The following is a 26,094-nucleotide window of genomic DNA, read 5'->3' on the forward strand; positions in this document are numbered from 1 at the left end:
ACTGGTTAATGCTATAATATTTATGTTTTTATATCTGTTGTTATACTGTATACATCAAAGTTATTTCATAGGTCCACTTGGAATGAAAATATCCATAGAACTGTCTTGAAAAGTATTTAAAGGCAAATTGTCACCTACTGTTTCTCAAAGCAGTTATTTATTGAATGATTGGAGCCTGTCAACTAAGCTGACTTTTCTGTATAAGGTTATGAACAGTATCAGAGATTGCTTCGTGACTGGGAAGTGGGAAGAGGATAAAGATGCAGCCAAGATCTTAGCAGAAGATGGTAAGTAAACGGCTGTATTCTTCAGAGAAGACTGCCTTCTCTCTATATTATTTTCTTCCATATCTTTTAATAGTCAACTTGAAAATATTAGTCACTTGTGAAATGGCCTGGGGAACTCTGACAAGAGTTCTGACAGGAGTAACATTCTAGTTCCTCCTTTCATGATGGTCTTATTTTCTCCCTCTGGTTAGTTGACTTATTAGATATGGACATTGAAGAAGAGTGGGAAGCTCTCCATAAATTTTATCATGCATTCTTAAAAATAGTCATTCTTGTTTATGTGCTGTGGTTAGATTCACATTAAGATTCAGGTTAAGCATTTTTGGCAGGCATGCATAGGTATGTAGAGGCTTCCTAAGAAACATTTTCAGTTTCTTCTATGATCATTGGTCAAATTTGGTTTTCTTGTAGTGGTGGTTGTGGTTTTTGTGTTTATATTTTGACATTTTCATGAGATTTTTTTTTTTTTTTGCGGTACACGGGCCTCTCACTGCTGTGGCCTCTCCTGTCGCGGAGCACAGGCTCCGGACGCGCAGGCTCAGCGGCCATGGCTCACGGGCCCAGCCACTCTGTGGCATGTGGGATCTTCCCGGACCAGGGCACGAACCCGTGTCCCCTGCATCGGCAGGCGGACTCTCAACCACTGCGCCACCAGGGAAGCCCATGAGATATTCTTCATAATATTTTCTGACAAGACTTTCAGTGCTCATCTGAATAAAGTGCTCATCTGTTATTTGCACTTTCTCATTTCTAACATTGTTCCTTTTTTGTGTGTGTTTTAGTTAGATTTGCACATTCTCTATTTTGTTAGATCCATAACTTTTGGATTTATTTTTCTTTTTACTATTTTTCTCATGATTAAAAAATTAACAAGGTTTGTTTTTTTTCTTTTTCTTGTATTTGTTAGTTGTGGGATTAGAAAAGGAATTTTTTGGTTTTGTTTTCAAGGAAAGCACTTTTAAAAATTAAGGTATAGCTTAATGTTCAACCTAATATATTTTGACAATTACATACATTTATATCCATCACCCAAAACGAGAATAAGAACATTTCTGTCACACCCTAAATGTTTGTCTGTGTCCTTTGCAGTCAGCACCCACCCCCTACCCCAGGCAGCCACTTTTGGATTTCTATCACCATAGATTTGTTTTGCCTGATCTTGGACTTCATACAGATGTAGTCAGACAGTATGTATTTTTTAGTGTTTGGGTTCTTTCCCTCAGCACAATGTTTTACTTTTTGATAAATCAACCTTGTTGAGATATGTTTTACATACAGTTAAGTATACCTGTTTTAAGAATATTCTTATTTGGCTAGTTTAGACAATTGTATATGTTCGTGTACTACCATTACAATCAAGAAATAAAGTATTTCCATCACCACAGAAAGAACCCTCATGCCCCTTTGCAGTCAGTCCCTACTCCCACCATCACAGCAGTCCCAAGGCAACCAATGATCTGCTTTCTCTCACTGTAAATTAGTTTTGCCTTTTCTAGAATTACATAATAAAAATACTCTCTTTTGTCTGTAGATTCTTTTACTTAGCATACTGTTTTTGAGGTTCATTCATATTATAATTTGTTTCTTCTTATTGCTGAGTAAGTATTCTGTTGCATGGGTATGCCGATCGTTTATCCATTTTTCTCTTGATGGCCATTTAGGTTGTTTCCAGTAGTTGACTATTACAATTAAGGCTGCTCTGAACATTCACGTATAGGTCTTTTTTTGTGGAAATTGGTTTTCATTTCTCCTTGGTAATACCTAGGAGTAGAATGGCAGAGCTATGGGGTGGGTAGATGGACAACCAACTTGATAAGAAACTAACAGAGTTTGACTCCATTTTTAATGTTAGACTGATGACACCTCTTAAGCCCCACCTGTTCTGTCCCCCTTTCTGTCCTGCATCTGGGCAAGCTGATAAAAAAGCCAAGTTGCTCCTCTTTTGGCATCAGGAGGGAGTTCAAACCATATACACTCCAGCTGTCACCAAAGCCCCACCACCTCCTAACTACCAATAGCTCAAGCTGTTCTCCTTTTCTGCCCGCTCTCCCAAGCTGTATTTGAACTAGCTTGGGAGGTCTGCCCAACTCTCCCCAAAAAGTCTCATTATGTGAATTATAAATCTTTCCATATCCTCTTGATTCATGTGTGTGTCATCTGTCTCAATATGCAAACCATATTTTGGGTGGGAGGTTCATCCTGTCTCTGTGGGTTGATTACAAAGTAAACTGCCCCACAGTTCTTCAAAGAGAACTCCAGCAGTGGATGACAATTTCAGTTCACATCCTAGTGGGTGTGAAATAGTATCTCGTGGTTTTAATTTGTAATTCCCTGATGACTAAGGACGTTGCGTATCTTTTCATGTGCATATTGGCCAATTTAATATCTTCCTTTGTGAGGTATCCATTTAAGTCTTTTGCTTATTTTTTTAAAGTTTATAATAGTTTACATTTAGAGAAAAATTGTGAATATAGTACAGAGTTCCCACATACCTCACACCCAGTTTGCCCGATTATTATCATCTTACATATGGATGGTACATTGGTCACAATTAATGAACAGAGCACTAACAAAATCTTGGGTCTCTGCCAGTTTGAGCACCTTTCTGTGTGTTAGGGGGCCATTTGTATTTCCTTCCATGACTGTCTTTGAATATGCTTTGCCCATTTTCTATTGGGTTATTGTTGATATTTTTTCATACTTATAAGAATTTTTTATATATTAGAGAAATAAGTCTTTTGTGATATGAGGTACCACATTTAACCCCCTTATTTTAACATTTGTATTTTAACTTTATGATTCTTTCATGTGGAATTTTTTTTTTTTTAATGAAGTTAGATTTATCAGTTTTGCCTTAAATGACTTTTGGGATTTGTCTTATACTTAAAAAGGTCTTTTGTAAAAAAAAAAAAAAAAAAAAAAAAAAAAAATCTAAAAAAGGAGAAGAAAAATCTTCCATTGTTTTTTCTAGTGCTTCCTGATTTCCTTTTTTTTTTTTTTTTTTTTAGCATTTAAATCACCGACTCATCTGCTATTTATTTTAGTGTGAGTTGAGAGGCATAGATAGAGTTTTTCCCAGGTGGCCACCAGGTTCTTTCCAATACTATTTGTTCTTTTCCCAACTGAGTAAAATGCTCTTTTTGTCGTATTCTTAATTGATAGATATAGAAAAAAGTTTTTGGACTTTTCTAGTTTATGTCATTGATTTCTGTTGGTTCATTCATCATTGCTATGTTTAAAACCCTTATATAGCTTTATAGTATGCTATTAAGACACCAACTATTAAAACTGGTATGACTGGTTCCTATCTCTCCCTGTCCCTGCTAGGTTTTTTAGAATTCTTCAGACTATTCTCTTACTTATTTTTCCACAGAAACTTAAGAATCATCTTTTCCGTTTCCAAAAGAAAGTGTGGTGGATTTGTGTCTTTTATAGTAGCTGTATTGAGGTTTAATGGATATACAGTAAACTGCACATATTTAAAGTGTACAGTTTGATAAGCTTTGACATGAGTATACAATCACCACAATCAAGATAATGAACATACTTTTCACCCCAAAAGTTTCCTCATGCCACTTGTTATCCCTCCCTTCTGTCCTTTCCCTATTACCGGGTAACCACTCTTCTGCTTTCTGTCACTATACAAGAGTTTGTATCCTCTGTAATTTGATATAAATGGAATCATACGGTATGCAGTCTTTTCTAACTTATTGTACTCAGCATAATCATTTTGAGATTCATCCATGCTGTTGCATCTTCATTCCTTTTTATTGCTGTGTAGTTAATTTCCTTTTATTGGTGAGTAGTATTCCATTGTATAATGCAATACAGTTTGTTTATCTGTTCACCTTTTGATCGACATTTATGTTATTTCCAGTTTGGGGCTATTGCAAATAAAGCTACTGTGAACATTCTTCTACAAGTCTTTGTATGAACAACTGCATTCATTTCTCTTGGGTACATATCTCAGAGTGGACTAAATGAATCATATGGTAGATGTAGTTCTAATTTTTTTTAAGAAATAGCCAAATTGTTTTCCTTAGTGGTTGTACCATTTTGCATTGCCACTAGCACTTTATGAGACTTCCAGTTGCTCCACATCCTTGCCAGTGCTTGATATGTTGGTCTTTTTAATTTTAGACACTTTTAAAGGTTTAGAGTGGTATCTCATTTTATTTTCCTAATGATTAATGATAATGAGCCTTTTTTCACATGCGTATTTGCCATCTGTGTTTCTTCAGTGAAGTGTCTGTCAAATCTTTTGCCCATTATTTTACTTTGGTTGTGTGTTATTATCGAAGTTTAATTCTAAATTGCTTTTGATACAACCCTTTATCACATGGAATTTGCAATTTTTGCCCATTGTGTAACAAAGACCATCATATATGATCTGTGAATGAAGACAGTTATACTTCTTTCTGTGCCATCTGGATGACTTATTTTTCTTGCCTTAGTACACTGGCTTAAACTTCCAGTACAATGTTGATTAGAAGTGGTCAAAATAGACTATATACATATTGTAATATTACACCTACTGTTAACCAACATTTTACCACTTTGAGTAACATGTGGAAACTTTTCTTCCATTTAGGCTCTTTTATCTTCCCCACTTAAAAAGATTTTTTTTATTATTATTATGTAAGTTACAGATGTACAATATAGTGATCCACACTTTTAACAGGTTATACTCCATTATAGTTATTATAAAATATTGGCTATATTCCCTGTGTTGTATGGGGAATATATCCTTGTAGCTTATTTTATACCTAATAGTTTGTACTTCTTAATTCCCTACCCCTCTATTGGCCCGCCCCACTTCCCTCTTCCCACTGGTAACCACTAGTTTGTTCTCTGTATCTGTGAGTTTGCTTTTTTTTTTTGTTATATTTAGTAGTTTGTTGTAGTTTCCCCACTTTTAAATATTGGCTTGAATATTAGATAGTGGTATAATTTTTTTGACTATGAAATATGATTTTACAAATTCATAAGCTGGATAGTCTGTTCTGTGTATCCATATTTCTGTTCTTTTTCTCTTTTGTTTTTTCTTTTTTTCTGATGGTCTCAGATTTCTCCTTTTATAATTTCCTTTCTGCCTAAGAACTTCCTTTAGCCATTTTTTAAGGGTAAGTATGGTAGCTACAAATTCCTGTAGCTTTCCTTCATCTGAGAATGTCTGTTTCCTTTTTCATTTCTAAAGAATAGATACATAGGCTGTCATTTTACTTGGTGTGCGCCTACAGGTAATCTGTCATTTCTTTCTGGCTGCTTTAAGATATTTTTTATTTGTTTTTAGTTTTCAGAAGTTTGATTGGTGTGAATTTTGTTGGGTTTACTCTGTTTGAGATTAACTCATCTTCTTGAATCTGTAAGTTTGTGTCTTTCAACAGATTTAGGAATCTGCAGTCATTATTTCTTTCAGCTCCAGACTCCTTATGAGACTTTGATGATACAGATGTTGGGATTTTTTTGTTTCTGTCCCACAGGTCTTTGAGGTGCTCTTCATTTGTTTTTAGGCTTTCTCTATGTTGTTCAGACTGAATGAATTCTATTATGTGGCCTCAAGTACTCTAAGTCCATCCTCTTTCATCTCTACTCTTACTATTGAGCTCATGTAGCCAGTTTTTTAATTTCTGTTACTGTATTTTTCAGTTCTATAATTTCCATTTTGTTCTTCAATTTCTTGTTGAGGTTTTCAGTTTTTTGGTTGTTGCTGTAAGATTTATAGTTGCTTGTTGAAGGGTTTTTTTTTTTTTGGCTTTTATAATTTTATTTATAATTGCTGCTTCAAGGTACAAGTCAGATAGTTCCAACATCTGATTCATTTCAGTGTTGTTTTCAGTTGTCTTTTCACATTCAAATGATGATTTTCTTGGTTCTGGGTATGACAGGTGATTTTCTATTGTAGCCACACATTTTGTTTGGAGACCCTGGGTCCTATGTAATTTTTAAATTTTAGCAGGCGATCATCCTGTTTAGGTTTAATGTACAGGCCCTGGTCTACTTCATGGGCTGTGGTTCCAATGACAATTTAATTTCAGAGCCTTTGTGGTACTGTTTTGCTGTACTTGGTTCCTGCTGGTGCTACTGGTTCCTGCTGGTGCTACTGGTTCCTGCTGGTGCTACCTGGGGGGAACAGAGGAGCTTCCCTAGGCTGGGCCACCTAGTGTGGCTAGGTTGGGGAAAGTTGTTTTGGCCTCTGGGGCCAGTTTGCTTGTTCTGGGGGCATCTCCTTTGCTTGGTCCTGCCTGGACGCATATTGTTTTTAAGGTGGAAGAGGAGAGCCTCATGCCTGGTGGAATCCCTCCTTGCTGATAACCCTTGGGCACCTGGTACATCTTGGTGGAGGAAAGGAGATTCAAGCTCGTTGGGAAGGCTAGCACTTTCCTTCATCACTTGCTGTCAGTGGGATAGCCAGTTTACCTGGATTGCTGGTGAGATCTGGTTCAATCTGAAGGAAGAATGGGCCTATCTCATTCTGCGGCTGCCTTCTGTTGCCACTTGCAGATTGGGAAATGGTGGCCCTAAGTTGCCTTTCTGTGGGTTGTGGTATAGTGAGACATAGGCCACTATGTCATTCCTCTGGTCATGGGGACGCTCACCAGCCCATCTTTGTCTTTCCACCTTTCAGAGTTCTCCTTTGGTTGTCTCTTGTGCTCTTGCATCGTTTCTGGAGTTGATGGTTATACACAGTCAGGAGGAACAGAGGAGATATGTCTACACCATCTTTTCCAGACTGGAAATCCTTGGTGGTTATTTTCTTTTCTTTCTTTTTTTTTTTTTTAACATCTTTATTGGGGTATAATTGCTTTACAATGGTGTGTTAGTTTCTGCTTTATAACAAAGTGAATCAGTTACTATGTAAAAGAGAGAATTAGTCTTCATGATATTGAGGCTTCCTTTCCAAACACATGGTGGTTTTACTTGTTCAGTAGATAACATTAATAATAGCTCCTTCATTGAGTCACGTTGAAGAATATAGTTAAGGCATGTAAAACACTTAGAGCAGTGCCTGCCTGGTATGTGAAGCACGTAAAAGCATTAGCTAAGGTTATTCCATGTGTCCTTTATTTTATTTTATTTTTTTATTGGAGTAAAATTGCTTTACAGTGTTGTGTTAGCTTCTGCTGTACAGTGAAGTGAATCAGCTATATGTATACCTATATGCTCTCCCTCTTGGCCTCCCACCCTCCCCCATCCCACCCATCTAGGTTGTCACAGAACACCAAGCTGAGCTCCCTGTGTTATACAGCAGGTTCCCAGTAGCTATCTGTTTTACACATGGTGGTGTAACTATGTCAAACCTAACCTCCCAATTCATCCCACCCTCCCCTTCTCCCAATGTGTCCACATGTCTGTTCTCTATGTCTGCGTCTCTATTCCTGCCCTACAAATAGGTTCATCTGTACCCTTTTTCTAGATTCCACATATATGTGTTAATACACGATATTTGTTTTTCTCTTTCTGGCTTACTTCACTCTGTATGACAGACTCTAGGTCCATCCACATCTTTACAAATGACCCAATTTCATTCCTTTTTATGGCTGAGTAATATTCCATTGTATATATGTACCACATCTTCTTTATCTATTCATCTATCATTGGACATTTAGGTTGTTTCATGTCCTGGCTGTTGGAAGTAGTGCTGCAGTGAACATTGGGATACATATGTCCTTCTGAATTATGGTTTTCTCAGGCTATATGCCCAGTACTGGGATTGCTGGGTCATATGGTAGTTCTATTTTTAGTTTTTTAAGGAACCTCCCCATACTGTTCTCCATAGTGGCTGTATCAATTTACATTCCCACAAACAGTGCAACAGGGTCCCCTTTTCTCCACACCCTCTCCAGCATTTATTGTTTGTAGACATTTTGATGATGGCCATTCTGACTGGTGTGAGGTGATATACCTCATTTTAGTTTTGATTTTCATTTCTCTAATAATTAGTGATGCTGAGCAGCTTTTCATGTGCCTCTTGGCCATCTGTATGTCTTCTTTGGTGAAATGTCTATTTAGGTCTTCCGCCCATTTTTAATTGGGTTGTTTGGGGTTTTCTTGATATTGAGCTCCATGAGCTGTTTGTATATTTTGGAGATTAATCCTTTGTTGCTTCACTTGCAAATATTTTCTCCCATTCTGAGGGTTGTCTTTTCGTCTTGCTTACGGTTTCCTTTGCTGTGCAAAAGCTTTTAACTTTCATTAGGTCCCATTTGTTTATTTTTGTTTTTATTTTCATTACTTTAGGAGGTGGGTCAAAAAAGAACTTGCTGTGGTTTATGTCAAAGAGTGTTTTCCTATGTTTTCCTGTAGGAGTTTTATAGTGTCTGGTCTTACATTTAGGTCTTTAATCCATTTGGGGTTTATTTTTGTGTATGGTGTTAGGTAGTGTTCTAAGTTCATTCTTTTACATGTAGCTGTCCACTTTTCCCAGCTTCACTTATTAAAGAGGCTGTCTTTTCTCCATTGTATGTTCTTGCCTACTTGGTCATAAATTAGGTGACTAGTCTGTGTGGGTTTATCTCTGTGCTTTCTATCCTGTACTATTGATCTATATTTCTGTTTTTGTGCCAGTACCATACTGTCTTGATGACTAGCTTTGTAGTATAGTTTGAAGTCAGGGAGCCTGATTCCTCCAGCTCTGTTTTTCTTTCTCAACATTGCTGTGGCTATTTGGAGTCTTTTATGTTTCCATACGAATTGTAAAATTTTTTTGTTCTAATTCTGTGAAGAATGCCATCAGTAGTTTGGTAGGGATTGCATTGAATCTGTAGATTGCTTTGGGCAGTATAGTCAGTTTCACAATGTTGATTCTTCCAATCCAAGAACATGTATATTTCTCCATCTGTTTATGTCATCTTTGATTTCTTTCATCAGTGTTTTATAGTTTTCTGAATACAAGTCTTTCACCTCTTTAGGTAGGTTTATTCCTAGGTATTTTATTCTTTTTGTTGCATTGGTAAATGGGAGTGTTTCCTTAATTTCTCTTTCTGATTTTTCACTGTTAGTGTATTGGAATGCCAGAGATTTCTGTGCATTAATTTTGTATCCTGCAACCTTACTAAATTCATTGATTAGTTCTAGTAGTTTTCTGGTGGCATCTTTAGGATTTTCTATGTATAGTATCATGTCATCTGCAGACAGTGACAGTTTTACTTCCTCTTTTCTAATTTGTATTTCTTTTTCTTCTGATTGCTGTGGCTGGGACTTCCAAAACTATGTTGAATAAGAGTGGCGAGAGTGGACATCCTTGCCTTGTTCCTGATCTTAGTAGAAATGCTTTCAGTTTTTCACCATTGAGTGTGATGTTTGCTATGGGTTTGTCATTTATGGCCTGTATTATGTTGAGGTAGGTTCCCTCTATGCCCATTTTCTGGAGAGTTTTTATCATAAATGGTGTTGAATTTTGTCAAAAGCTTTTTCTGCATCTGTTGAGATTATCATATGGTTTTTATTTCTTAATTTGTTAATATGGTGTATCACATTGATTGATTTGCATATATGGAAGAATCCTTGCATCCCTGGGATAAATCCCACTTGATCATGGTGTATGATCCTTTTAATGTATTGTTGGATTCTGTCTGCTAGTATTTTGTTCAGGATTTTTGCATCTGTATTCATCAGTGATATTGGTCTGTAATTTTCTTTTTTTGTGATATCTTTGTCTGGTTTTGGTATCAGGGTGATGGTGGTTTCGTAGAATGAATTTGGGAGTATTCCTCCCTCTGCAATTTTTTGGAAGAGGTTGAGGAGGATGGGTGTTAGCTCTTCTCTAAATGTTTGATAGAATTCGCCTGTGAAGTCATCTGGTCCTGGACTTTTGTTTGTTAGAAGATTTTAAATTACAGTTTCAATTTCATTACTTGTGATAGGTCTGTTTATGTTTTCTAATTCTTCCTGGTTCAGTCTTGGTAAATTGTACCTTTCCAAGAATTTGTACATTTCTTTGTGGGTGTTCATTTTATTGGGTTATAGTTGTTTGTAGTAGTCTCAAAATCCTTTGTATTTCTGCATTGTCAGTTGTGATTTCTTCTTTTTCATTTCTAATTTTGTTGATTTGTGTCCTCTGCCTTTTTTTCTTGATGAGTCTGGCTAAAGGTTTATCCATTTTGTTTATCTTCTCAAAGAACCAACTTTTAGTTTTATTGATCTTTGCTATTGTTTTCTCCATTTCTATTTCATTTATTTCTGCTATGATCTTTTTTTTTTCACATCTTTATTGGAGTATAATTGCTTTCCAATGGTGTGTTAGTTTCTGCCCTACAACAAAATGAATCAGTTATATATATACATATGTTCCCATATCTCTTCCCTCTTGCATCTCCCTCCCTCCCACCCTCCCTATCCCACCCTGCTATGATCTTTATGATTTCTTTCCTTCTACTGACTTCGGGTTTTCTTTGTTCTTCTTTCTCTAGTTGCTTTAGATGTAAGGTTAGATAGTTTATTTGAGATTTTTCTTGTTTCTTGACGTTGGATTGTATTGCTATAAACTTCCGTCTTACAACTGCTTTTGCTGCATCCCATAGGTTTTGGGTCGTCGTGTTTTTGTTGTCATTTGTTTCTGTGTATTTTTTCTATTTCTTTGATTTCTTCAGCGATCTCTTGGTCATATAGTAGTGCACTGTTTAGCTACCATGTATTTGTTTTTTACAGGTTTTTTCCTTTAATTGATTTCCAGTCTCATAGCACTGTGGTCAGAAAAGATGCTTGGTACGATTTCAATTTTCTTAAATTTTCTGAGGCTTGATTTGTGACCCAAGGTGTGATCTATCCTGGAAAATGTTCCGCGTGCACTTGAGAAAAACCTCTATTCTGCCAATTTCGGGTGTATTGTCCTATAGATATCAATTAAATCTATCTAGTGTATTTTGTCATTTAAAGCTTGTGTTTCCTTACTTATTTTCTTTTTTGATGAACTGTCCATTGGTGTAAATGGGGTGTTAAAGTCCCCTACTATTATTGTGTTACTGTCGATGTCCCCTTTTATGGTTGATAGCATTTGCCTTATGTATTGAGGTGCTTCTGTGTTGGATGCATAAATATTTATAATTGTTATATCTTCTTCTTGGATTGATCCCTTGATCATTATGTAGTGTCCTTCCTTATCTCTTGTAACAGTCTTTATTTTAAAGTCTATTTTATCTGATACAAGTATTGCTACTCTAGCTTTCTTTTGATTTCCATTTGCATGGAATATCTTTTTCCATCCCTTCACTTTCAGTCTGTATGTGTTCCTAGGTCTGAATTGGGTCTCTTGTAGATAGCATATATATGGGTCTTGTTTTTGTTCCATTCAGCCAGCCTGTGTCTTTTGTTTGGAGTATTTAATCCATTTACATTCAAAGTTATTATCGATATGTATGTTCCTATTACCATTTTCTTAATGGTTTCGGGTTTGTTTTTGTGGGTCTTTTTCTTCTCTTGTGTTTCCCGCCTAGAGAAGTTCCTTTAGCACTTGTTGTTGGTTTGGTGGTGCTGAATTCTTAGCTTTTCTTTGTCTGAAAAGCTTTTGATTTCTCTGTCAAATCTGAATGAGATCCTTGCTGGGTAGAGTAATCTTGGTTGTAGGTTTTTCTCTTTCATCACTTTAAGTATATCCTGCCACTCCCTTCTGGCCTGCAGAGTTTCTGCTGAAAAATCAGCTGATAACCTTATGGGTATCCTTTGTATGTTGTTTTTTGTTTTTCCCTTGCTGCTTTTAATATTTTTTCTTTGAATTTAAATTTTGTTAGTTTGATTAATATGTGTCTTGGTGTGTTTCTCCTAGGGTTTATCCTTTATGCGACTCTCTGTGCTTCCTGGACTTGGGTGGTTTCCCATGTTTCCTTTCCCATGTTAAGGAAGTTTTCCATTATAATGTCTTCAAATATTTTCTTAGACCCTTTCTTTTTCTCTTCTTCTTCTGGGGCCCCTATAATTCAAGTGTTGGTGCATTTAGCGTTGTCCCAGAGGTGTCTGAGATTGTCTTCAATTCTTTTCATTCTTTCCTCTTTATTCTGCTCCTTGGCGTTATTTCCACCATTTTGTCTTCCAGGTCACTTATCCGTTCTTCTGCCTCAGTTATTCTGTTATTGATTCCTTCTAGTGTATGTTTCATTTCAGTATTGTGTTGTTCATCTCTGTTTGTTCTTTAGTTCTTCTAGCTCTTTGTTAAACATTTCTTGAATTTTCTCAATCTGCGCCTCCATTCTATTTCCGAGGTTCTGGATCATCTTTACTATCATTACTATGAATTCTTTTTCAGGTAGGTTCCCTATTTCCTCTTCATTTACTTGTTTTTGACATATTTTTTTATTGTCTCTCTTTTTTTTTTTTTTTTTAATGGGTGGGATTGTATTCCTATTTTACTGGTTGTTTGGCCTAAGGCTTCCAGCACTGGAGTTTGTAGGCTGTTGGGTAGAGCTCCGTCTTTGTGCTGAGTTGAGGACCTCTGGGAGACCTTACTCTGATGACTATTCCCTGGGGTATGAGGTTTTCTGTTATTCCAGTGGTTCGGACTCAGAGTTCCCACCACAGGAGCTCTGGCCCAACCCCTGGCTTGTGAAGCAAGATCCTGCAAGCCATGTGGGGTGGCAGAAAAAAAAAAAGGAAAAGGAAAAAAGGAGCAGAACAATAACAAAGAGAAAATAAAATAAGATTAGAAAACTAACAGATATGTTAGAAAGAATAAAAAAAGAAAAATATAGATCAAACAAACAACCGGAAGGTAAAAGAAAACTGCAGTAGTAAAAAAGAGGAGTTAAAAAAAAAAAAAAGCCAAACAAGGCCTTGGCTATGGGGGTGGGGCTTATGCAGGGACAGGGTTTAGGTGGTGGGTGGGGCCTATGCTTAGAACCCACAGGGCTGGAACAGGCCCTGCAGGGTGGTGGGGGTTGAGGCTTAGGCTCAACACAGCAGGAGGTGCCAGGAGTGCCTCTGTCCCTGAAGGGCAGAGTACCAGGTCCAGGACCCCAGCAGGCTCACTGGGCCTGAGTGGGCAGGGGAAATGCTAGGCGCCTTCCCCCTAGTCCTCCGATCCCAGAGGACCCCTCCCCATTGGCCTCTCTTGTCCCCCCCACCCCTCCCCATGCCCCTAGGACCCACGCGACAGGAGAGGGCTCCAGAAGGCAGGGGACCAGACCCCAGCAGGCTTCCTGGAGCTGAGTGGGCGGGGGAAATGCCCGCGGTGCTTCCCCTGATCCCCCGGCCCCTCCCCTGATCCCCCGGCCCCAGAGGGTCTCCCCTGTCCACCTCTCCTCCTCTTTCCCTCTTCCCCCCTCCTCCCTTCCTCCTACGCCCCTAGGACCAATGCAGCCCGGAGGGGGCCTCAGAGGGCTGGGGACCTGGCCTGGGAGCCCAGCAGGCCTCCTGGCCCAAGTGGGCTGGGGAAACACCAGTGGCACTTCCTCTGACCTGGTCTTAGAGGGTTCCCCTGCACTGTCCACCTCTTTTCCTCTTACCCCTCCTCCCTCCCTCCCACACCCCTAGGACCCATGAGGCCAGAGGGGACCCTGGAGAACGAGCACGGATGACTAGGCTGAGAGCCCAGCAGACTTCCCAGGGCCGAGTGAGTGGGGGAAACGCCCACGGCACCCCCCCTGATCCTCTGGTCTTGGAGGGCCCCAATATCCCACCTCTCCTCCGTGTACCTCCCTCCTATGCCCCTGGGATCAACGCGGACTGGAGGGGGCCTTGGAGGGAGGAGGACCTGGCCCGGGAGCCCCGCAGGCCTCCTGGGGCCCAATTGGACAGGGGAAATGCCTGATCCTCTGAGCCCCTGAGGGTCCCTCTAGGCGTGGGAACCCATCCCCCATCCCAGCCACCCCTCAGGGGTGCCATTCCTGTCCGACCTCCACTTCTCCTCCCCCCTCACTCCCCCATGCCCTACCCAGTCGCTCTGGGGTTCCTCCTGTCACCTTGGGCATCGAGGGTGTCCCACTGGCACCCTAGTTGTGTCTCCATGTGTCCTTTAAAAAGCGTATTAGGGCTTCCCTGGTGGCGCAGTGGTTGAGAGTCCGCCTGCCGATGCAGGGGACACGGGTTCGTTCCCCGGTCCGGGAAAATCCCACATGCCGCGGAGCGGCTGGGCCCGTGAGCCATGGCCGCTGAGCCTGCGCGTCCGGAGCCTGTGCTCCGCAACGGGAGAGGCCACAACAGTGAGAGGGCCGTGTACCGCAAAAAAAAAAAAAAAAAAAAAAAAAAAAGCATATTAAAACTTAAAAAATTTTGAAACTAAAGTTCTAGTACATTTCTTGTTAGGATTATTCCTAAGTACTTTATCCTTTTTTGTTTTTTATTACAAATGAAATCTTCCCACCTTTTATACGTCCTTTGGTTCTTTGGCTCTTTCTTATATGAAAATGTTTTGATACCTTTCTAAATGTTGCCTCCCAGGGTTTTAACTTGCCTGTTTCTTTTAAGGGTAGGATCCATAACTAAACTTAGAGCTCCAGAAACAAATTAATGAGCTCTTCTTATGGGCTTGACATTGTTTTGGATACTACTGTTACTCTAAATGATGTATTTTATGTAATCTCAGATCTTTCCTAGGTATGTCACATGGTTGTGCTGTGTTGATCTCATTGTTGAGACTCTTTTTCATATGTGCTTTTATCATGCCATGACTTTTCAAGTCACTCTTTGAACTGTTGGTTTGGGGACTGACATGCAGGGCCATGCATGCCACCTCTGTATGCATCAGTGCTACAGAATGTTCATCACCTATCCTGGAAAAATAGCTTGTGGCTAAGTGGCATTTTGAAATAGAATATGGAAAAGTGGATTGGGCCCATTTCCTTAACCTAAACAGGTGATGAAATACTGACAAAATTTAACAAGAAAAAGAAGGCTGTATAAGTGCAGGATTCTTTAGGGGTGTGTAGCAATAAGCACAGTAAAAATGAAGTTTGAGATGCCGAGCACATAGTCGACTTGGTGCTGGGTGGTGCTAGAGTGTCACATGCAGGCCCTACTTACAGGGGAGTCATTTGGATGTTCTTTTCCCAGAGGAGCTCTATGGTGACTTTGAAGACCTGGAAACAGGGGACGTGCACAAGGGAAAATCAGGCCCGGATACTCAGGTATGACCTGGCCATGGCCAGCCATCAGCCACTGTTCCTTGATCTGTGGTCAGTATGTTCTGCAAGAGGCCCCATATGAGATGGATGGATTCCTTCCTAAAAGTGAAGAGGGTGGGAACGGACCAAGAGTTGTTGGTTTATTTGTTATTGTTAATTTTCTTGAGTGATACCTATTACCTCTTCTTCTTGTTACGATTCTTCAGTCATTGAAAGTTTTAGCTCCTGGGTCACTGTCTTGCCATCATTCTCCTCCACTTAATTTTAAGTGCCGCTTTAAAAAAATAATAATTCCCTGTTCTCCCTAAAATTTCTTCAGAACAGTATCTGGGAGCATCTGGGTTGGGAACAGTTGCTATTATTTTTATTCATGTTTGTCATTCCCAGCCATATTAAGGAATGGCGGCTAATTGTAATGCAGATGTCTAAATGTCTCTTGTTGCAGTACATGTTATTTAGAGAAAGGCTGTTTTATTTTGTTTTCATGATGATCATAACTAAGATTTTCACAGCTCAAATAGAACTTTTAAAATCTGCCTTAATGTTTAAAGAAGAAGTTCTCCACAAATTTTTACAAAATTTTCTCTTCTGGAAATTTAAGGTTGAAGATGTGGAGGAAGAAGTTAAAGAAGAAATTGACCCCAATGCAGAGGAAAGTGCCAAGAAAAAGCATTTGGATAAAAAGAGAAAATTGAAAGAGATGTTTGATGCAGAATATGATGAAGGAGAAAACACATACTTTGATGATCTTAAAGGAGAAATGCAGAAACAAGCACAGGTGAGAAAACTCAGTTCCTATCAGCCTCATTTCAGGGCTGTAATAGTGCTGTGAATACGTAACTTTGTTTAGGTCTTTGCTCCCTGCCTGCTTCTGGGCCTCCTGTTTGGGCTCCTAGGTCAAGATGCAAATAGGTGTGTTTATTCATGCAGTTATCTAATTGTTTCTTCAGTCAGACATTCACCAGAAAAATATCAGTGTCTGTTTTGTACCAAGCATTAAACGTTGTGGAAGCAGAAATGGCTGAGACACGGCCACCATTTTTGAGGATCTTACAGAGTAGTGATTTGAGATAGTGTGTTTATTTACATGCAAGCATTGCCTTAGTATTCTGATTGCCACTCCCTGGAACCATAACTGAATAATTTGAATGTGTACGTGATTCTTGGCCTGTGTGGCTTATGCATATACCAGTGCTCTCTGGGGATGGTTTTCTGAAAACCCACCTTGGTCAGAGTTCAGAGGATACTTCGAATGTAAGGTCAGATGCAAAGATAAAGGGAGCCTGTGGAATGCTGAAAGGGAGATAGTGTGGCCCTGCCATCCGGGGATGCTGAGCAGGCTGTTTGAGTTGATGAACTGACTCTGAAGGAGGCAAAGATGTGTACAGTTGATGGCAAGTGTTTGAGATGCGCTTTGACAAGTGGGGCCACCAAGAATCCCTGTAAACGGGAGCATACCCTAATATGTCTTCTGCAGATTAAGTATATGATTTGTGAAAATGCAGCTGACAGGGTTTGCTCAACCTAGGTCTTCATCTAGTTAAAGAAGTATCTCCTGGTTAGTCATTAACGTAGTGATTCAAAGTGTGTTCTGACCTTTGATAGAAGTGACTAGGAAGTGTAAGCCTGGTTCTGAAGTCTTTGCTTTAGGCCATTTATAATTTAAAATCACCTAGGGGCTTCCCTGGTGGCGCAGTGGTTAAGAATCCACCTGCCAGTGCAGGGGACACGGGTTTGATCCCTGATCCGGGAAGATCCCACATGCTGCAGAGCAACTAAGCCCGTGTGCCACAACTACTGAGCCTGTGCTCTATAGCCCACGAGCCACAACTACTGATGCCTGCGCGCCTAGAGCCCGTGCTCTGCAACAAGAGAAGCCACTGCAATGAGAAGCCCGCGCACCGTAATGAAGAGTAGCCCCCGCTCGCCCCAACTAGAGAAAGCCCGTGTGTGCACAGCAATGAAAACCCAATGCAACCAAACAATAATAATAATAAAATAAAATCACCTAAAACCTTGTGGGTCATTGTAAAGAACTTCGAATTTTTTACTGTGAATGAAATGGGCGTCCATCGGGGTTTTTGTTTGTTTGTTTGTTTGCGGTATGCGGGCCTCTCACTGTTGTGGCCTCTCCCGTTGCGGAGCACAGGCTCCAGACGCGCAGGCTCAGCGGCCATGGCTCACGGGCCCAGCCGCTCCGCGGCATGTGGGATCTTCCTGGACCGGGGCACGAACCGTTGTCCCCTGCATCGGCAGGTGGACTCTCAACAACTGCGCCACCAGGGAAGCCCGCATCGGGGGGTTTTGAGTAGAGGAGAGACATGCATGATCTGCTTACCCCTTGAAAGGATTACCCTGGCACAAGTTCAGTAAGATTAACATGACTTACACTGGGGAGGGGGTGGGGGGTTGCAGTGATGAGAGGAAAGAAAGAGTCAAATTCTGGCTATACTTTTTTTGAAAGGTAGATCAGTAGGATTTCCTGGTGGATTGAACGTGAGATGTGTGAGAGGGAAGATAAGGATGACTTACTGGAGGCATTGGGTTGTCATCAGTAAGAGGAAAGCCTTTCATTGATGTCAGTCTACCTGGGAAGATGAAGTTTGGATCTGTTAGGTTTGAGATACCTTTCAGACAAGAAGAGTGTCAGGTGGTCAGTTCTGGAGAGCTGTTGAGGCCAGGGACTTAAATGTGATGTACTCAGGATCTGGGTGCTTTTTAAAAACTATGAGATAGGTGGAATGACCTGGGGAGTAAGCATGGAGTCAGGAGAGGAGAGGACCAGGACTGGGTACTTCAGGAGACTGGGCAGAGACAAGGAAGCAGCAGTGGAGGCTGCGCGGCTCCCAGGAGATAGAAGAAATGTAAGAGGACGTGCAGTATGCTGGAAACCACTGTAGAAGGAAGTGATAAATTGTTTCAAATCCTGCTGTTGTGTTAACTACAGTGAAGACAGAATTGACCACTGGATTAAGAACATGGAGGCCTTTAGTGACTTTTGCAAGCATTTCAATGGAATATTGGTTCAAGTACAATTTTAGGGGATTTATGAGAATATGTGCAGCGTAACTGGAACCAGACTTTAGAAAACTTCTGTGGCATTTTGCTTCAAAGATAAGCGGAGGAACGGGGCAATAGTGAGAGGAAGTGCAGTCAAAAGGTTTTAAGATGAGAGAAATAACAGGAAAGATTTGTTGGAATAAAGTCCAACATGAGTGGATGACCTAGGGTGCAAGTAAAGGTTGGCATTAAATAGAGGCATGGATAATCTCTAACAGCTGCCTAGTAGAGCTTGCTGTGATTAAGGAAATGTATATCTTACTGTCTTATATTGTAGCCACCTAGCCACATGTTGATACTGACCACTTGAAATACAGTTAAAGTGATTAAATGACTGAATTTTAAAATTTTATTTAATTTCAACTTAAATAGCCATGTGTGGCTACTATATTGAACAGTGCAGAGCTGTAATAAAAGGCTGAATATGGGTGTAAACCCTGGTAGAGGGGCTAACTGGAAGTTCTTTTAGGTTGCTTAAATTTTGAGTGAATTAGGAAACAGTCAACAGCTGAGAGTGAGGATGAGGGAGGAGATAACTGGGTGTTTGATGAAAGAGAAAAAGTGTGAAATAATTGGGAGAGTAAGAAAAGAAAGTGTGGATGGGGAAGTTCAGAGTGTCGACCAACATTAAGGGCTGCTTTCAGAGTTGTTTGTATTTACTATAGTATAGCTTGGAGCAACAGAGAAGTAAACAGTTGGGGCATATCCTGAACAAACTGTATAGATAAAACATATTATTTTTAATTAGGATAAAGCCTAAATAATTCTGTACATGGTTCCTTTCTTTAGAAATTGCTCTTTTTTTTAAATGTTAATCTTACATTTATTAAAAGTAACAGAATTATGGGTTTTTAATTGTTTTTGTTTTATTTTCCCCCTCTCATGTATAGCTTAACCGGGCAGAATTCGAAGATCAAGATGATGAAGCCAGAGTTCAGTATGAGGGTTTTCGACCTGGGATGTATGTCCGAATTGAGATAGAAAACGTCCCCTGTGAATTCGTGCTTAACTTTGACCCACATTACCCAATTATTTTGGGTGGTTTGGGCAATAGTGAGGGCAATGTTGGATATGTACAGGTAGGTACCCTTCACTGTATGCTTAACGATTGAGGTTCTTTGGTCATACTTGTACCAGTAATCTTACTGAAATCTCTTCTCCTTTCAGATGCGTCTGAAGAAACATCGTTGGTATAAGAAAATCCTCAAGTCCCGAGATCCAGTCATTTTTTCTGTAGGGTGGAGGAGGTTTCAGACCATCCCACTTTATTATATTGAAGACCACAATGGAAGACAGAGGCTTCTGAAATACACCCCACAGCACATGCATTGTGGAGCAACCTTTTGGGGTAAAAAGAGATTAGAATAAACTTGCTTGTAGGTTAATTTAAATCTTTTAAGCTTTATCATTGTAGTTTTGCTTTTTTCCTTTCATGAAATCCCAATTCATAAGATTTTTCTCTTTTTTTTTGGATTGGAGTATATATGTAAAGCAGGATCTAGAATGTGTGGTTCACTGTATTCTTTTTTTTTCCTGTTTCCTTTAAGGTCCTATCACTCCGCAGGGTACTGGGTTCTTGGCAATACAGTCTGTCAGTGGCATAATGGTAACTATCTTTGATCGTTTGTTTTATAGATTGTGTTTGAGAAATAATGTCTGGATTATGGAATATGTACCTGAAACTTTAAGTTGAAAATTATTCATTTTAAGTATTTATAGTAAACTTCTCTTTGCTTTTAAATTTCCTGCATCTTTTTTTTTTTTTTTTTTTTTTTTGTGGTACGCGAGCCTCCCACCACCGCGGCCTCTACCGCCTCGGAGCACAGGCTCCGGACGCGCAGGCCCAGCGGCCATGGCCCACGGGCCCAGCCGCTCTGCGGTACGTGGGATCCTCCCGGACCGGGGCACGAACCCCTGCCCCCTGCACCGGCAGGCAGACTCCCAACCACTGTGCCACCAGGGAAGCCCTTTCCTGCATCCTTTTAAGTAAGGTGTGAGAGTAGAGAAAAGGGAAATAGAAGAATTGTAATGGTACTGATGACATTTTATATTTTTATGCTTTTATATTTTATGCTTTTTAATATTATTCTAAAAATATTTAAGCAGTGCTCACTATGAGCTAACCACTCGACTAGGTTCTGGCATACATTGGATACCAGCTAGACATAAGACTACCCCCTAGTAATCTGGTTTAGCAAGGTATGTTCACACAGTCTTCATTTGACCAATCAGAGCAGGTTTTATTGGCCTCATTTAACAGAAAAGAAAACAGAATAATGGGCAAATGGAACCCATCCTTAATGTCCAAAATTTAATTTCTCAAACATTGTAGCCAAATCTTCATATTCCCTTTCATTCATTCATCTTTGTGAAACTGTGTTACTGTGAAATCACCCTCAGGAAAATGCTCAAGATATCATCATTAATTTTGGCATACGTGTATTATAGTTTCAGATAGCTTTTGTTAAAATACTGTTTTGCATGTTCATATATTCTTTCTTACTTTTTCTTAGGTGATTGTAAGTGAATTGCACTTTGGTAATTTGTTGCATTACAGAGAAATGTAGTTCTTCTCTTGCTGACATTATTCCTGTATTCACATTTTGGGGGTTCCTTTTTAGGCTGATTTCCGGATAGCTGCCACAGGAGTTGTCCTTGATCTGGATAAATCTATAAAAATTGTGAAGAAATTAAAGCTAACTGGCTTTCCATATAAAATTTTCAAGAACACTTCATTCATTAAGGTATATATATATATATATATGTATATTCATATGCTTATAAATGTGTATATTTTTAAAGGAGGAATGAAATATTCTAATATAGGTCTAAGATATAGTTCTAATGTTTTCAGAAAAGTATTTGAAATCTTTTATAAACTTGGTCTTTGATATTTTTAGTTTACTTCTTTATATTTTATATTCTTTATATTTAGTTTACTTCTTTAGATTTCTGAGCATATTTAAGTAACACAGAGCAATATAATATGGGAGGGTAGTTTGAGCAACATTTATTGAAAATTTCATCAGTAGAGGGTGTTTCCATTAAAAACACAGAGTTAAGATGATCATAAAATGTTCTTATAACGTAATACTACCATCAGCGTTTATCTTGCAGTCTCTTTATTTTCTGAGTGTGTGCACCTAAGTAATAGGATGTGAACTGTAGTCAAGCCCTGTGAGATGACAGCAAAGGCCATCTAGGCCAGTTCAGACCAATAAATATCTTTTTGATCTTCTCTTCTACAAAGATAGCAGTGATGAACATGTTAATGAGCCCACAATAGAGTCTTAATTAGTGTTATTTCAGGGAAGATAGAGTTGTATTCCTTTTGACCTAGTAATTCCACCTTTGGGGGAAAAATAGAGTTGATTTTTTTATCACCTTTCAATGAATTATTTTTTGTTTTTTAACCAAGGATATATTTATGAACTAAGAAGTAAAATATCTGACTTTGTGTGTATGTATTTTTTTAATATATATATGTATATATATACCTGTAGGGAATGTTTAATTCTGCTTTGGAAGTGGCCAAATTTGAAGGTGCTGTGATTCGAACTGTCAGTGGAATAAGGGGACAGATCAAGAAGGCGCTCCGGGCTCCAGAAGGAGCTTTCCGGGCCACCTTTGAGGATAAACTGCTGATGAGTGGTAAATATCCTTTGTGGTGTGTTCTTAACAGCATGTTACCTACCATTCACTATTGATTTCTAGCAAGTGTGAACTATAGCTGGTAGTTTAGGTCTTTAGAAACAGGCGTCAGCTGTAGCTCTCCCCAGTTGGAGCATCTCGTGTAGCACGCCCAGCCACACCCAGTAAAAGCTTTGTGTTATTCAAAAGTAGTTCACTTGGTGAAGTCTCTCTTCAAATACTGTGCAACCAGCTAGAGAAGTTTGGAGTGAATATTTTATTCTTTTGTTTACCGAGATGGATATGAATCTTCTTTTGAAAATGTTAATGTAAATTTCCTCTCTTTCCAGACATTGTCTTCATGAGAACTTGGTATCCTGTCTCTGTTCCAGCCTTCTATAACCCAGTAACATCTTTGTTGAAACCAGCTGGTGAGAAAGACACCTGGTCAGGAATGCGGACAACTGGTCAACTCCGGCTCTCCCATGGCATCAAACTAAAGGCTAGCAAGGATTCTCTGTATAAGGTACAGTCAATCACCCATGTGCTCTGTAGATGGGTGTCACCCAGAAGCTTCATATGTAATGTTTTTTGTGGTTTGAATTTTCAAGTAGAAAGTCTAACATTAAATTTGAATGAACATGTTGTATATTCATAGACTGTTTTGGAAGGAACACAGGACAAGTGGTAATAGTGGTTTTCTGTGGATTGGAAAGGAGACTTAAACTTTTCACCTCTTTTGAACTATATACCTCTTTTGAACTTTTTTTTGTACTATATACATGTATTAATTTGAAAAACATTAATGTACTGATTCTTATTGAAGCAAGGGGGAGGGGTTTTTTTGAGTTTTAATAAACTTTTTGTTGAAGTGTTAACATACACCCAGAAAAGTACACAAATAATAAGTGTATACAGCTCATCGAATTTTAGCATACCTAAGTTGCCATCGCCTGGATCAAGCAATAGAATTACCAGCACAGTAGAAGTCCCCCTTGTGACCTCTCCCAGTCACTACCCCACCTCCACCTCAGAGATAGCCGCTATCCCAACCCCTGACATGGAAATTACTTCTGCCTTTTTTTGAGTTTTATAAAATGTACCATGTACTGTTTTGCCCGGTTTCTTTCCTTCAGTATTACGAGATTCATCCATGTTCTTGTATATAGCAGACATTTATTTGTTTTTATTGTTGAGTAGAATTTCATTGTATGAGAATGTCGGTTTTATCCATTGATGGACAGTGTTTCCAATTTTTGGCTATTATAAATGCTGCCCTGAACACTTATATGCAACTTGTTTGGTGTGCATGTGCACACAGTTCCGTTCCATAGATCCCCATGGGTGGGATTGCCAGGTTACAGGGTACATGTGTTCAACATCAGTGTGTGATCCCTGTAGTATACTGAAATACCAGGTTAGACTTGAACAGCTTATCAGAGTTCTAGTTATTCCACATCCTTTCCAGTAGTTGGCCTCATCAGTATTTTAAAATGTTAAGTTCTCAGTGCCTGTCTGGATTCCCATTTTCATTCAAGTTTTGATCTCTGAGAACGTCCATTATTTTGTTCACAGGTTAACAATGCATTCGAAAAGATTTGTTTGTGATAATGCAGGATATTTAATTGTTTTGTAATAAGAGGGTAATTCAGGGTATCGGTCTGCCATTCTGCTAGAAACAGAAGTTTTCCAGACATTAGTTTTTCTGTAAAATAGTTAATAAAATTTGAATCACATTGCCATGAATTTCTCTTAAAATATACTTCAGAACATAGTACCTGTTGTCCAGTCTGTGGTGCTTACTTGTTTTTGAGAAGGAGATTTCTCTGATTTCTTTCATTCTAAAATATTTTGGTGTCTTAAACAAAGAATATTGAATATTATTGTGGGTGATGTCTTTAACAGTAAATTTATAAAGATACAGCAGACATATTCTCTATATAGTTGTCGACCTTGGTAAAAGGTCTAGGGCAAAACTTTCAACTTATTAACTACTTCTGAGACAGTTAAGAATTTTGGTCATCTCAATTTAAGCATAGAATTTGGTTAGCTTGAAAACTGAATGTAGAAGGAGTTTTGCCTTCATTAGTCATTTAAATGTCACTTTTCTCAACCAGCCTTCTATTAGAAACAGAATAAAGTTAAACTTCTTAATGAGAATCAGGGATGGGGGCATTTCAGCTGCTCATTGGAGGAATAACTATGTCCTTAAATCCAGAGAGGTTTATAGTCAAGATGAAAAGCTAGTTATTCTTGTTAGGCTAGAAAAAACCGTCTCAGTGCCCCAAAGATAAGGCCAGAGTTTTTCATTAACAGAAACTTTGGATCTTTTCATCTGCTCTGTTGAGATCCTGTCGTCCAGACTGTAGATATGGGCACAGTTGATTTCTTGGAAGAATTGTAAATATGTATATTCTATATATTCCTTTGTTTTGTTTGCAGCTGTGCATGGCCATTGAGGCAATATATATTTGATGGATGATTGAGTCCTCATTTCTGATGGTCAGCAAACTGTGGTGTTACTGATCTTGTGGAAAAATCAACCCATTGAGAAGATTTTATGCAAGTTTTAAATGTACATATCATAATATATGTCACAGTCTTTGTTTTATTTTTCTTTTTCAGCCAATTGTGAGGCAAAAGAAACATTTTAATTCACTGCACATTCCAAAAGCCTTGCAGAAGGCCCTGCCATTTAAGAGCAAGCCCAAGACCCAAGCAAAGGCAGGCAAGATTCCGAAGGACAGACTGAGACCAGCTGTCGTACGGGAGCCTCATGAAAGGAAGGTACTGTTGATGGACGGCTTCCAGCATGTTGCATTTAGATGTGAAAATAATGCTTTCAGTAACACACGTGGCATTTTTACTGCATTCTCACTTTTCATTGGGAAAGGATAAGGGCCAGACTTATTCAAGGCACTTGATCTGGAAGTTAGAAGAAAGGCCGGAGTCCATTTCGCTTCTTTTGTTTAGTCATGCTCTGCCTTATGCATTTTAATGGGGAATAATAGGCACACAGCTGGCAAGTTGCTCTTAGTTGTACAGAGTACCCACAGAGTGATTTAACAAAGGTGGTTTTGTGGTCAAGGCCATTATTTAAGTATTTTACTAAGTAAATATGCTCCTACTTATATTTCCATGCAAATTATAATTTCCTAGTTCAGGGTAAATTTTCACTAGGTTAATATTCATTTGGATCATGAATTGATTGTAACTTTGATGCCATCAGCTGTGGTGTTTAGGCCTCCTGAAACTTAGAAGGAAAGCATGCTGTAGCTGTAAGAATATTCTGATGCTCACTGGGTTTTGCCGTTGTCAGATCCTTGCGCTGCTGGATGCTCTGAGTACAGTGCACAGTGAGAAGATGAAGAAAGCCAAGGAGCAACGGCATCTGCACAACAAAGAACACTTCAAAGTGAAGCAGAAGGAGGAAGAAGAGAAACTGAAGCGACAGAAGGACCTCAGGAAGAAGCTCTACCGAATTCAGGGTCAGAAAGAAAGAAGAAATCAGAAGTCCAGCCTGAAGGGGCCTGAGGAGCAATTGAAGTGATCTCCAGACAGACAGACAGACAGTCATTTGAATCTGCAGTGATAAATGGTTTCATATATTGTAGTACTTTTAAATAACAAGTCAGGGGACTGGAGCCTAAGCACAACCTCTTTGTTGGATATATTGCCTAGACTGTGCCTTTGAGAGGAGAAATGGAGACTGCTGATAGGACACCTGTTCATTCTCAACACCTGGGTTATGTCACAGTAAAGCCATATAATTGATGGTTTTCTAGATTCCCTCACATTCCTCTTACCTGTCTCAGTTTAATTTTGTGCTACAAAAGTATCATTAAAATATTTTCTTGTTAATTTTGGCTTAGTAGTTTTCATTAGGGAATGAATGCTTGATAATTGCTTACTCTACCACCTTCATGATGAGTCTTCCAGAAGGGAAAAAATATTAACTTGAATCCTCAGCATTAAGGTAAAATTTTAGAGAAGGATATATAGTTATTTTTATTTTTTTGTCTGTCATATGTTATATTCTTTGATTATTGACCCTAATGGACATT

At 39.2% G+C, this 26,094-nt stretch overlaps 1 protein-coding gene across 2 annotated transcripts in view; it reads left to right on the forward strand.

Annotated features, from left to right (window-relative positions):
• BMS1 (BMS1 ribosome biogenesis factor) overlaps positions 1-25,891 on the forward strand; it is a 46,160-nt gene extending 20,269 nt beyond the window's left edge. For both annotated transcript variants that reach the window (XM_033412932.2, XM_033412933.2), the window contains exons 13-23: positions 206-287; positions 15,270-15,343; positions 15,942-16,118; positions 19,291-19,479; positions 19,568-19,748; positions 19,948-20,006; positions 21,022-21,144; positions 21,904-22,051; positions 22,381-22,556; positions 24,656-24,817; positions 25,350-25,891. In XM_033412932.2, coding sequence (XP_033268823.1) covers positions 206-287; positions 15,270-15,343; positions 15,942-16,118; positions 19,291-19,479; positions 19,568-19,748; positions 19,948-20,006; positions 21,022-21,144; positions 21,904-22,051; positions 22,381-22,556; positions 24,656-24,817; positions 25,350-25,580 — 1,602 coding nt within the window. In that variant the 3' untranslated portion in view covers positions 25,581-25,891. The remainder of the gene's footprint in view (positions 1-205; positions 288-15,269; positions 15,344-15,941; positions 16,119-19,290; positions 19,480-19,567; positions 19,749-19,947; positions 20,007-21,021; positions 21,145-21,903; positions 22,052-22,380; positions 22,557-24,655; positions 24,818-25,349) is intronic.
• Positions 25,892-26,094: the final 203 nt, after the last annotated feature.

Source organism: Orcinus orca, chromosome 14 (assembly GCF_937001465.1).
Source record: "Orcinus orca chromosome 14, mOrcOrc1.1, whole genome shotgun sequence".
NCBI classification, from domain to species: Eukaryota; Metazoa; Chordata; class Mammalia; order Artiodactyla; family Delphinidae; genus Orcinus; species Orcinus orca.